The sequence below is a fragment of the Nothoprocta perdicaria genome, unplaced genomic scaffold (assembly GCF_003342845.1).
Source record: "Nothoprocta perdicaria isolate Ctin4 unplaced genomic scaffold, notPer1 scaffold_11, whole genome shotgun sequence".
NCBI classification, from domain to species: domain Eukaryota; kingdom Metazoa; phylum Chordata; class Aves; order Tinamiformes; family Tinamidae; genus Nothoprocta; species Nothoprocta perdicaria.
The window spans coordinates 2,895,381-2,909,074 of record NW_020454205.1 but is presented as its reverse complement, the minus strand read 5'-3'; the positions used below and the strand labels follow the sequence as shown (position 1 = coordinate 2,909,074).

General features: G+C 38.5%; 1 protein-coding gene across 1 annotated transcript; it reads left to right on the top strand.

Moving 5' to 3' along the window:
• The first annotated feature begins 5,396 nt into the window (after positions 1 to 5,396).
• On the top strand, positions 5,397 to 13,130 carry CNBD2 (cyclic nucleotide binding domain containing 2). Its single transcript, XM_026048298.1, has 9 exons — positions 5,397 to 5,644; positions 6,789 to 6,945; positions 7,306 to 7,457; positions 8,038 to 8,176; positions 9,457 to 9,571; positions 10,130 to 10,325; positions 11,340 to 11,496; positions 12,404 to 12,558; positions 12,746 to 13,130. Exons 1-9 carry the CDS (start codon positions 5,469 to 5,471, stop codon positions 13,074 to 13,076), a joined length of 1,578 nt encoding a protein of 525 aa, XP_025904083.1. The 5' UTR covers positions 5,397 to 5,468; the 3' UTR covers positions 13,077 to 13,130.
• The last annotated feature ends 564 nt before the right edge of the window (positions 13,131 to 13,694 follow it).

The following is a 13,694-nucleotide window of genomic DNA, read 5'->3' as shown; positions in this document are numbered from 1 at the left end:
ATTCTGTTCAGTGATTTCATTACCTTTTTTTTTTTTTTTTTTTTAATTCCTCTTCTTTGGATTTAAAATAATGTATAGCAAGGTGTATCACCTGTCTCGTTATTACTCATTTTTGAGATTTACTTCTTACTTTTTGAGGATGCTTCTTCTCAAAAGAATAGATTACAGCTAAAGTTTACCAGTAATAGGTTATTTCAGTTTTAATTTCCTTCAAAGAAGGTGACAAATTTGTGACTGGAGAAAAGTTAAGGAAAGTGGCCTTTCTCCCAGTTCTTACTTAGTTTCCCTCCTTGATAGGTCTGTTCTTAAACRATTCTTCTCATCAAGAGCTACAGTCCAATCTTGTGCTGAATGATATTTGTCAAGATGCTTAGACTTTTGGTTATTGCTTGCACCTGAAGAAAATGCTTTTAGTCTATTCTAAATAGCAAGTATGAAGTAATTGTAATTCAGTCTGATTTGCATGGTAACCTGAAAACAATAGAAAAGAAAAGTTGGAAGAAATTTAAAGAAGCAGTAATTAAGAAAAAACAGTTAATTTTTAAAAAATGAGGATAAAGGATAAAGTTCTGTTCATAGAGAGAAAAAAGAGAAGTTTCTTCAATCAATACTCCCATTTTTCTTTCCAGATACATTTCTTTTCAAAGAATTTCAGTTCTTTATCTTCCAAATGTGTACTCTAGTCTATCACTGTGTTATCTTTTAATGTAAAATAACCTTTCCTTTTTAAAAAGTACATTTATATTAGTTTTGTGCGTGTTGCTGATGGAACTCATACTCAGTCTCTCTATTCACATTAACATATTCGTTCACTAATATCCACTTAGTTCACAGAAAAAATCTCTTGTTTGTATACATAAAAACCTCACAAGTAAACAATACAACTTTTGATGCACTTATACATATTTGAGTAGAATACTCAAGACTTTCTTTTTTCCCTGAGAAATCTGTATCATTTGGTACAAAGAACACAGATATGACTTTTTATTGGATTTGTAGATGTGTTCTCATGTTTACTTCTTTTTCTTGTGGTTGTTGTTTTCACGTGTTCATTTTGCCAAAAAAAAAAAAAAAAAAAAAAAAACCTTTTTGCTAAAAGGCAAGGAAATTATACAAAGACATACGTAAAGTTTATAAGAAGACATATGTCCATAGGGCTCATTCAAGGGTGGCTTCTTAGATGGCAAACAGTAATGTCAGTGAGTCCTCTTAGTGCTGTTCAAGAACTCAAACTTGGTATGAACATTATTGCAGCTTGTACAAAATCTTGAGACACAAATGTGTGCATATTTGTATGTATATACATATTTATATATTAATTTAATGTGTAATATTTCTATTCAAATGTAAACTACTTTTTATTTAAAGATACGTCTGTGTTGTGGTTCTGAGGGGTTAATGGGGGAAAATACAAGAGCTGCTTGGGTGAGGGCAGTGGTTGTTGGGGAGGAAGGAGTGAGCAGGTAGGACAGCTCCAAGTGGRAGGAGATCCCAAGGATGTGTGAAAGCTGATGGCCCTCCGGGGAGGCCCCAAAGGCTGCCCTGGGGCCATGGAAGTCTAGAATGGAGTTGGGAGCCCCTCACAAAGGCCTCGTGCAGCTCCAGAATTGTGGCTGGGCTGGGCCAGGAATTCACGGAGGGAATTTGCAGATATGGAAGAAGAGGAAAGCGTGACCTGTGCTTCAGATCAAGAGAGATGGCTGGGTTCTGGTGAGTACCAGAGACAACTCCATGTCTGCCCGTTCTTAGCTTTTAATACAAAGAAGAAACTCCTCTAACACAGGAGCCTCTTTTCCTTTACATCTTAGTGAAATATGCCTTTTTTGTTTGATTTTTTTTCCTCTAACTGAATTAATTTGCTGCTCCCCTTGTCACCATTGTTTGCAGTTCTGCCCACCTCAAGCATTCCCAGTCTCCAGCCAACTCTCTTCTTTCATGCTTCCCAGAGCTTCCACCCACATCCCCTGGGCACTCAGGTGCTCTCATTCTCACTGTTTCGCTGTGACACTATTGGCAGCAGGTGATGATTTCCCTCCGCAAGTAATACTGGTGAGGTTTACCTTGTGACAGCATTTGTTTCATCTCCCCTGGATCCTAAGGCTCTGTGTTCATTTAATTTCTTTCTTTCTTTTTTTTTTTTTTTTTTTTTTCTTCTTTCCTTCTTGCTTTGTTTGTGGTTTGACAATGTCGTTTAACAACCACATCTCCAGAATGGGAGCTGGGTGAAGAGCAGACCCCCTGATTTCACAGGGCCATTCCTTCATGTACAGTAACTGAAGGAATGAGAGGAGGGGAGGAAAAAAAAAGAGGAAAGGATAATTTCTCCTTACTGTTAGTGCTTTGTATTGAGAAACTGGCCTCTCCTTTACCACTTGAGATGCTAATTTTGCTTGTGAATAATAGCTTGCTGGTGATTRAAAGGTATGATTTGTTCAATGAAGCCTGTTCAAGCAGATCTATGCTCAAAAGAGTAGGTAAGAAGAAGCTGCTGCAGGAAGCACAAAGTGTGCTGTAGCTGGGGATGGGGCTGTGAGAAGATGCTGCTCTTCATGGATCTCTGCTAGGGAARTCCTCTCTGACCTGCCCTTCCCTCTTGAACAAGGCTCTCTATCCCATTAGCAGGGATTGTCTTTGCTCGCAGCGCATCTTGTGAATGACTGAAAGAAGCACTGTGTAAAAGAGGCTCTGTGGTGTTTTCTGTGTAGGTCAGAAGGTATCCAGCAGGCCCATCCAACATGCAGTGACCAAGGTATGGTGTTGGGGAAGGAGGGGAGAAGCCAAAATAGCAACACATGATAGCAGGATGTATGTTTGTATATGGAAGGGGGGAATAATGATTTTTTTTTCCCTTAGTATTAGGTATTACAGATTAATTTTTTTTTTTTTTTTTAGAACACTTATAATCAGGTCTTTTTTTTAATGTGGATACCTGGAATTCTCATTTCTGTAACGGTCATCTTCAGCACTCTGCAATGCATTTTGGCTGGTCGCTTGACACGTCATGGGGGTTGTTAATGGCAGTCTGCCTGTTCAAACAAGAGCAGGTTGCTCTAAGCTAATTAAATTTCTCTTTCTTCCATATCCTTTTACTAATGAAGATGGATAAGGCTCAGAGGAAGGTGAAAATCTCTTCGTAGCATACTAATTGCTTAATTGTTACTTCTGGGGCCTCAGTATGAAGGAACTAGAGAGCAAAGAGAGTAAAAACTTGCACACTATTGGATCTGCCATTTGGTTATTTTTCTAGTGTACTCTCTCTTTTACAGCATGCTAGTGTCACTACAGCGTAGGCTGCTACCAAAATACTATTATTTTTTTCATCTCTGTTCTTAGTTAAATACTGGTGAATTTTGGTGGCTCCAGCAAATATCAGAGACCAATTCTACTGCTTGTAGAATAGTTGTCATTGTCTCTACAGAGCATTTAAAGTATAATTAGGTGTGGCAATCAAATGGAATGGGAGAGGCAGGAGCATAGACTCCTCATCACAGGGAGATCAGTGGGAGAGGGAGGAGTCCAAGCATCCTCATACCCAGACTAGTATCTTCACTACTAGTCCTGCCTGTATCCCGTAAGAAAGGCAGATGATCTCTCTTCATGTCCTGACATAGATATTTTTTTCTGTTTGCTCTCTCAAAGTTCTACAAGCTTGCAAGGGACATCAAGATCATGAAGAAAATATGTAGGATTTTATGGGAAGACCTGCAGGAACAGAAGAGATTAGAGACTGACGACATTACTTCCGTAAAGCTCCCGTTCTTTGGCAGGAAGGAAGGGATTTTTCTACAGGGAATAAAAGTAAATCTCTTCAAGCATTAAATGAGTGTATTTCTCTGTTCTAGTTGACAAGCTGACTGGTGTCTGGAGCAGGTTTCAATATTTGTATCAGTATCTACCCACATGCCTATGAATGCTCTTCCAGGCTTGTCATCTGTGCATGGCACAATGAAACTGGGCCAGTGGTGCCTCCTGGTCTTCAATTGTCAGTATAATTTTTCTTAAATGTTTTACAAAATAAAGTATCTAGTAAATGCTTAAATGTTAAATTTAATGCTTAGTAAATGCTTAAATGTAGAATGCTTAAAGTAAATGCTTTGTATTACAAAAAACATGTTTTGTCATAAGTGAGCTTTTGTCTGAAGACCTTCCTAGAAGATGTTTTTCGCAGAATAAAACAGGCAATGTACTAGAGCTACAGAAATTTGTCTTATGCAAAGGTATTAGTGTATACTTGCTCACTCTGTACTAGCCTAAAACAAAGCTTTTCCCAATATATACATTATATGTGTATATATATATATATATTTTTTTTCTTTTTTAATCCAGAACAAGAAGTGTTCCAAACCATCCTTCAACATCAGCAAGTTCAGAGCTTCAAAGGTCTGGCCCCTTTTCTTCTCCTGCAGGTGGTCTGCAAATCGCCGACATTGTCAGGTTCTCTCACAAAAAGAAGAAAGGAGCAGCAATTATTGAGCCAAACCGCCCCAGGGTGGTGGGGACCCCAGCTGCACCYCCACCACCTCTCCCATCACTTGAGGGAACTTCCTAATCATTTTGCATAACCCTCACTTGATAATATGTCAAAGGCAGTGCATGGTGTTTGGAGACAGCCGCTGTGCTTTGATTGTAAACGTCTGTGTCAGGTTAAGTTTAAAGATYGTAAATTTACTTTCTCTACTTGGATTTTGCCCTGGTTTAGTGCAACCAGTTTGGTCATAAACGGACAAGTCCCAGGAACTAACAGAGTCTTTGGGTATGAATTGAGCCTTCCTGATCTGAGCTGTAATTGGGCAAGGGACMAATTCTGTGACTGAGCCTGCATACTCTGCAGTACTTCTTGAGCAGAAGAAAAACCATCTTCTGCTCAAGAAAAATCAGAAAAACATGCAGTTTTCTGCAGCTCCTGGGAAAAATGTTGGCTGCTTTGGAGCTCTTGCCTGCAGCAGAGCTCCTGGTGTCTGTCTTCTCAATGATGCCTCATTGAGCTCTGCTCTTCCCAACGAGGGGAGATGGAGGTGCATCCTGTATGGAGCAGTGCCTGGCTGCATGAAGTGGCAGCTCTTAGAACAGTTAAGGCATGTTAGGGAATGGAAATGTAAGGGTAGAATACGACCTTCCTGCTCCTCAGAGCATTTTGAAAAGCTCCTAGGAAAAGATTTTTATACTGGTCAATGGGGAAGGGAAACGGTTTACTGTTTCATGCAGTTCAGCTAATTAGCCACAAAGTTGGCCTAAAAATCATGTTTTAGCATTCAGTTTCTAACCAACTTAGTTAAACTCRGTCATACTCATTTGAGTACTCATATCTTAGAGATAAAGTCAGCAATTTGCTCACAGATATTTCTTTTAAAATGAAATGAGGGGAAATTAAGAAACATACATGATTAATTCCCAAAGATGGCACTTCGTTTTTCTGACGTGTGAAGATGTTTGTGGCTTCTTTTTGCTCTTAGTTCACTAGACATTGAATGTTTTCACAGGATAACTTACCTCTGAGAGTGATCCAAATAACCAGAAAGAGACCAGAATGGAGAACAGAAGAGGAAGTGAAATTTGTGCAGAGCTGCTTGCAGGAGATAGAAAGCTATGGAAGTTACAGTTTGAGACTGCAATTTCTTCTGGCTAAAGTGGTTCGCTTTGAATGGTTATTATTTTTGCATTATGCGTTTTTATTATAGCTGATTTTAGTGCTACTTATGCTCTGAACTCACAGCTAGAAGTGGAAAGATAACTGTGTAAGCTATGTTTTCAGTCCAGAAGGGTTTTATGAACACACTTCATGTTCTTTGCTGTTAACAAAGGTGTTAACTGCTATGACATTAACACAGCTGAAATGTTTTGTGCATCTTATGGGCTGCCTTGTACATGCTAGGGCTATGAATTTTCAAAAATGCATGAACGAGATTCTTAGTTTCTTACAAATATTAATTTACACTAGAAGTCAGGTGCCCTTGAGCCATTTGAAATTGCAATAAAATCGCATTAAGCGTTGCTCTCTATTGTCTCTATTCATCCTCTCCTAGAAAATTGTACCTAGACCCTTTTTAAGGCACAGAGGACACTGCTAAAGTAGTGCTATGACCTTCTATCARATCTCAAGTTCTTACTACAGGAGGTGATCCTTTGCCAGAGTGTGCAGCAGACCACGTTGTGTCCCCTTTACCTTGCGTAGGGACCTAACCACAGATGTCTCCTTCAGCACCAACTACCAGCTCCCTTTGAGCTGAGACTGCTCCTCTTGGTAATTATAAGCCTTAATCTGGAGYTCTCTTGTGGTAACTTCCTACTAGCAAGTGACTAACAGCCTTGAAACAGTGGAGGGCAGTGGTGCAAGAGGAGATAATACTTCAGAGGGAGTGAAGGGAGAACTAACCTTCTTGAGATGGACTGGGCTAATGCGAGTGTTTCTCACTGGCCTCTGCTCTCTAAGTGGATGTGGGCAAACCATAGCTGGTTTACAGGGCTCCTTGTCTCACATGAACTTAACTGAAAATTTACATCTGAACTCGAGTCACATGGCCAAATGCTTAATGCTCTCTCTTTGATCACTGCAAGCAATTATTTCCTTGAATATTCTAAACAGGACAGAAGAAGGATCAATTTTCATTTTTAAAAGTCATTCTGTGGGTAGAAAGGAGTGCCGTATTTCCAGCTGTGTTTAGTTGGGCCTTTCAAGCTCTGCTCATTCACCTTGTTACAGTTGTATATGTTAGCCCCAAAGTCACCTCAGAACAAACTTAGTTYGTTAGGTTTCTGCTGGATAACAGCAGCCACATTCTGTTTTCCAGGTTTGAACGTGGGCGAGTTATCCTGAAGAAAGGACAGTGYGGCATTAGCTTCTACTTCATTTACTTCGGCAGCGTTGCTCTTACAGATGATGAGGATGGTAGCAGCACCTTGACCGCAYTGTATCCTGTGGTGCTTCAGAAGGGGGCAAAGTTTGGGGTGAGTGGCCTCTGTGGTAAAAATACTGATAGTTCACTCCTGGGAAAATAAATGAGATGGGTAGGAAGAGTTTGGGAATGAGATCTGTATTCCTGTGCTTTTCGGAACYTACCCTTCTGTTGCAAGGAGAAGGGAAATTCCTTGGAATGTAATTTGTGTTGTATRTGGGTTCTTATACCTTCTAAGAAAAACTCTAGCACTGGCCATCRTGGTTAAGCAGACTGGACATTGGGTGAGATGGAACATTTAGTGGCCTCTAATAGGGACAATGTTTGGATTACAAAATTGACAGCTAAATTCCTAACATTAACTGAGTTMATCTTTCTTTTGTTCCCCTTTCTCCACATCTCACCGTGAAAGGAAGTTTCTGTATTGAAAGGAACAAGGCGAGTGGCTACAGTTATCTGTCTGGAAGATACAAAGCTATTTGTGGTAGATAAGGACGACTTCTTTGCTAATAAGTTAGATGAAGAACTTCAGGAAGAATTATGCTATCGATATAACTTCATCAAGTAATTGCTTAAAACATTATCACTTGCTTTTGTTTATTTTTTGAGTGTTTAGCTAAGGTGTAATCTATTCCATGAGCTCCYCCAATATGAGAAGACCATATATAAACAGCATTATAACAATTGTCTTGTTATATTTCATGTGTTATAACAAGTGTCTCATGAGATCCTATGGCAAGGAAAGGAACTCCCAATTGGCACTTCAGGACAACTGGTACCTGCTATTTTGCCACCAGCTGTTCTGGGAGGATTTGTGATTGTTTGCTACCCCAGCTACAAATCCTACCTTTTTTTTATACATACATACATATACTAAGGTACTCTTTAAACTTGTCAGCAACTTGATCTGGGAAAGTCACTGAATGCTTTGCTTTACATCATGAAACAATGGCAGTTGTAAAAAAGACACTGACTAACCTAGAACTGGTTTTATTGTTTCTAGGAACCATGGCCTAGGGCTTATCAGATACAACTGCCAAAAATAAAAATAAATTCATAGTTAAAGATGTTCTTCAGAAAGTTCATTGTCAGGTAGTTCATTTTTTTTATGAAAAAAAAAGTATCTGTATTGCTTCTTTTTCAGGGGTGTGAAATTTTTTGAAAAATGGTCTAAAAGATCAATAGTGAGAATAACCAATAGCTCTAAAATGGAAAAATTTTACTATGGACAGGTGATAACAAAAGATATCACCAAGTCAGACAGTGTAATTCTCATTAGTAAGGTAGGTAATATCCTTTGGAGGTTAACTAATATTCCTGGTGTGCCAACATTGCTTTAGAGTCTGCGAAAAAAGAACAGAAATGGTAATTATGGGCCCTTCCTGGAAGGACTGGGAGATAATGCAGTTTATAAAGTGCCATACCTTGGTGGGTTTGGTTTCTGTTGGTTTTGTTGTTTTGTCATATTTTTACCTGGTGTCCAGCTTCTTTTCAAACTCAAATAGTTATAGGATCTGTTTTACTAAAGATTCAATCWCTTATGCGGTGTAAGTTAATGTGTCAGAGCCTAATACACAAGTTCTTCATGAAGAAAAAGAAGTATAGCAAGCAAGAAAAAAAAGTATATTATATATATATATTTTTGCTTTGTATTCTCTAAGGAAAATAATTTTAAAACTTTTTAAACTAGTTTTTAAGGTTTTAAAAACTTTTTAAATATTAATGGTAATTGTCAAAAGAGACTTGACAGAAACTTCATGTTCCATGCTTACTCTTTTATCTACCCTTTGCTTTTGGAGTAGATGACTTCCTGTTTTTTGATGGGCACAGTTATTACTACTGAATAACTTTTTCCATTGAACTATAGGGCCTCAACTGCATCAGAAATGCCTTTAGGTGGGTAAATCAAATATATTTAATTTTGTTGCCAGAGTATCTTAAGAGACACTGGAGGTCTCTGGACTCAGAAACACACGTTGCCTTTCAGACATAATATTATAAAGATCTATAAGGTGTCCAGAGACGTTTAAGTGGCATCCTACAGAAATATATTATACGCAAGCACTGTGAGATGGTGAAATGTTCTGCTTTTTTTCTGAAACGTCTCAAAGACTTTGTTGTTTAATAACTTGTCAACTGACTATCAGCTGAGTGATACTAAGAAGATTTAGCAATAAATGGTCTGCCTGGAATTATACTATTTAAATTTAGAGCTAGAGGCAATAACTAACTTTTTTGAGAATTCCAGTTGCCATAACTTACTTTTTTTCAGAAAGCTGTTGCAGCTTTCTTTCATGCTAGCTTTTCTCCTGTAAGAAAGCCACATATGTATGCTCCTTATGCTGCCTCTAAAGAATGTTTGCATTTGGAAAACCATTGGGGAGCAACTATTTAATGTTATCATTGTTAAATCATAACATTCATCAAGGTTGATATAATACTAGAACCTTTTTTACGTAGATTGRTAAGTGCTTGTCTTACCACAGAGTAAGAAAAAGGCTGATTTACTTAGAGCCACAGAGGACATTAGTGTGTTAATGTTATGATGCCTGTTTGTTATTAGGGGACCTGTGAAATTTTGCATCTGGTTGATCTTACTGCTTGTCCATCCTATCACAAATGGGTCTGTCGACAGCTCACACATCTTCCCAAGGTCCCGTGTCTCACCAGAAAAACTGGTAAGTTGTGTTCCCTTGCAGGCTTTCTCTGGAAACTTCTGAATAACCATCAAGTTAATAACTCAGAACTTTATTGCCCTTGGTACCTGTGTATTTTATTGTAGCTTCATGGATATGCAGTGATTGTGGAGAGGATTGTTTTGCAGTTCCATTCTGAAGTCCTGTATAACATGCTCGTGGTCAAACTCAACAGCCAGAGATGCTTGTAAAGCTGAGCTTTGTCCTAATGCTGCTGCTAAGATTAAAGAGCAATTCCAGAGCCTTTTTTACAGCTTTCAGACATTTCTTTTATAGTAAGAAGAAAGTCTTACCTTTACTGAGGAATCAGACAACTGGTTGGAGGCTGCAATGATAAATGGAGATTGCGGCATCATTTAAAAACCATTAAGCAGCTTTCCTGTCCTGCCAAAGGAGCTAGCCTTACAGAGGTCCTCTATTTGTGCTATTTGGTAGATCTGAGCAGCATTTCACACTAATGCAAGGATTAGTGTCTGGGAATTTAGTGAGGAACTTCCTTGTCTACCACTTGGAARATGTCCAAGTTTCTTCTTTTTTCAGGAGCTGTAAGCAGGAAGAAATTTGAAGATTTTCCACAGAAAACCTTTCCAGAGCAACATTTAAGAAATCTCAAAGCTCAGGACCTTAAATGTGATATGAGCCAGAATGGTAAAAACGTGAGTAGGCATCCCCTTGATGCAGGAGCTGAAAAGATAAATCAAAACCTGGAGAAGCAACAGGCAGGAGGCCATTCCAGGTAGGACCTTTTTATGTGCTATGCAAACAGGTKAATAGAAACTGAGAATGAAAATGTTTGTTCAAATCAGTAAGTTCTATTTTCTGAAGTATTTCTGAATAAGAAGATCATTTCTTTTCTAAGTAATAGGGACAACTGAACACAAGTTTTGAACGAAAAGTCAACTTGTGGGGATTTGGKATTGAGGGAAGGGAGGATGAGAGCAAAGTGCTGTTCCTTAATTGTAATTTTTGATGAATAAATTGTAGCTCTTGCTGACTTATCTTTTCAAAATGCCTACACACTGAAAAGTTGTCCATCAAGGAAATCATCAAAGCTGCTGTGAAAATATTTTATTCAAAGAAAAAAATGCATTCAGGCTTATAGTAAAAATGATATTTGAAAAATGGARAGCAAGCAAGTTTGGATGCTCCCAAAACTATTCAGGTGTTTAAAARAGAAAAATAAAAAGGAAGAAAAAAAGAAGGAAAAAAAGTGTTATTTAATTGAAGATGTAGGGAAACATGTCAATATTAAAATAAAAAAAACCAGAATCGACCTGCCTGTAGCATACAGAGTTTGACTTTCATATAGAAAAGTTCACTGTATGTATTTGGTATGTTTCCATGGAGAGGGATGTTCAAAGTTATGCAGACCTTAAAATAAGATGTATATGTTGCCTGTATGAACATTGATTGTATGAGAAGACAGGATGAAGACAATGATGATGGACTGAAAAGGAAAATGTTACAAAAAGGCCCAGATTTAGAAAAGTAGCTAGCTCCATTTCAGACCCACCGAGTGTTTATGAAGACCTTTAGAAATAGGTGATCGTGGGATATAGGGACAGATCAAGGCTCGGTACAGGAAGCAGCAACCTTTCAGGCATAGGAATGAAAGATTTTATTCGGGGAGCATATATTGAGAATGCAGAAGGGCACAAAAAAGTCATCTTACTTGACAACACTTTGCAGCAAAATGCTTGTTCAGGAGGAGGTAAAGAAGTTCAACCCCTGTTTTTGTGTGGAATTGTAGCTATGATGAGTGTGGTGGCACAAAAATTCAGCAGCGGGAAGCGCCTGGGCTCTTCCACAAGACAAGGACTATTTTGACACCAAGTGGAAAATTACCTACTGATCTTGCCTTAACAGTTTGCATGAGAGTTGCTGAAATTCATGAAGGAGAAATTGTGGTGAGTATTTCCAAAAGCAAAGTGACATTAAAAACATCTGTACTAGTCATCACGAAAATCTTTTCAACCTTCCATGTTACTCCAGAATCTCCATGTGGAGATCTTGCACAAATCATTTCTTAGTGTTTTCTGATATTATATATATTTGGTAATTAGTCAAATAGTTAATTGGATGGCTCTGCACAGGTAGATAACACTGGATAATTGATAAGAAATTTTGAAAATAAAAGCTTTATTCTGAAATTCTGAAATCTGAATCTCTGTCAGTGGGTTCAAAGTAAACCTTGTCATGTACCAAGGTAGCAGCCTTTAATGCTTGTCCGCTGCTGCAAGGTGGATAAGGCTGAGSTTTTGACATAGCAATAGCTCCTAGCAGCTCTTTCTTGCATTACTTCCTTTTTATAGTGCAAAGTGACAATGCCAGTTTACTCCACCTGGGTTTTCTAGGTTCATAGACTCAGGAGTGTTTGTTGTCAGTAAGTTATGATGATCAGGTAAGGCCTGAAACCAAGGGAAGGAGGAATACGGGCATTCAGAGTATGTGCCCTCTCAGTATCATCTGCGGTTGGGCTACAAGAGAACCTCTGAAGCTTGAGCTATGATCTGTGTTGCTACTTGGTGAGGTGGTGGGCAGCAAGGACATCGTAGCACTCCCCCCAAGCTGAGGTATAGATATCAATAAGACTTCTCTGCACTCTCTAGGGAGAAGTGCAAGTCAGGCTGTCACAGTTCTAACAGCTGATATCACATGCCAAGGAAAGCAGCAAGCAAGAGATTCCCATTTAGTCTTCCTTAATGATATTGGTTGAATCCCTCCTTTAAAAGGCACCTTATAATAAGTCTCTTAAACTCTGCCTAACATCAGCTGAACAACACAGATCATTTTTGTTGTTCTGTTCTTCCACAGGGCATCAGCCAGCACTTCTTCCCTGACCATATGCAAGACAGGCGCAACATGGTTTTGGTCAGTAAGGATGCTGAGGTCATATGGCTGAAGAAGGACACCTTTGAGAAGCTGCTAGATTTGGGAAAAGTTCTTGAATTACACAAGCGCTATCCTAGGTGAGTAAAATGGATGTGTCTGAGAAGCAAGTTAGCCTGGAAGCTGTAAACCAGTGTTTGGGCTACTTGGCTACTTGCTCAACCAGCACTTACTCCACATCCTTCTTGCTTTTTTTATAATAAATGGGAACATCTGACTCCATCAGAGGTGAAATTTCACAACCAAATATTTGGGCTGTCTTTTCAGTGATGATGAACTATGTCAGAAGTTTCTAGAAGAGAACCAATGGAAAATGATAAAGAAAGACCTAACAAGCTCTATAATACAAAGAAAATGTGCACCCAAAATAACTCCTGTTTTTGAAAAGCCTGGAGAACATGTTCATAATTCCTGGACCATCAATCAAGCTGGCATTCTGGACCTGAGCATGCTCCATCATAAACATCAGCAGTATCCTCACAGATTTGTTCCTGTTTACATGGAGCCAACGAGACAACAGCCAGTAATGCCAGAAGCAAAATTGCGACTGATCCATAGCATCATTTCACCACACACTTGTCTAAAAGGGCTGTTCTAGAACGCACGAGAAAGCAGTTGAAAAACATGGAAAAAAAGAAACACCATTTTTAAAAAGCGAAAAAATAAACCTGTGTTCAAATTGATTTTTCTTCCCCTACTTTTTCCTCCCTGCCCCCTTTTATCCACGATTGCTGCTTTGACCTTCAATGTATGTACTGATTTTTCTGGTGGCAATTTAGTTTTCCTTTTATTATAAGGAAATGTGTTCATGCCCTCAAAAATTTCACCTATGTTTTATTATATGCCATATACCAAGACTCTGAGAAACTGTTGTGTTTGTATATCTGGTGAATAGAGCTATCAATGCAACTGAAAAAAAGCTCTAGTCACTTTTCCAGCTGAGATKATAAAGTTGTGTGATATAAGGAATATGATGCTTTAAATATGTTGGTTGGTTATACCTGTAATATTTGTGCTTTGGTGTATTCAAAAGACTGATACTGTTGCAATGTGCTAATCAACCATAGCACTGACTTCTGACCAGTTCCAGATCAAAATTTTTGGTGAAAGATGAAATAATGAACAGACTTTTTTGTGCAATATATTACTTATATATTTAATACTGAACTTAAAGGTAAGTAATCGGTTCATAAAACATGCTCTTTCATCAAATTAA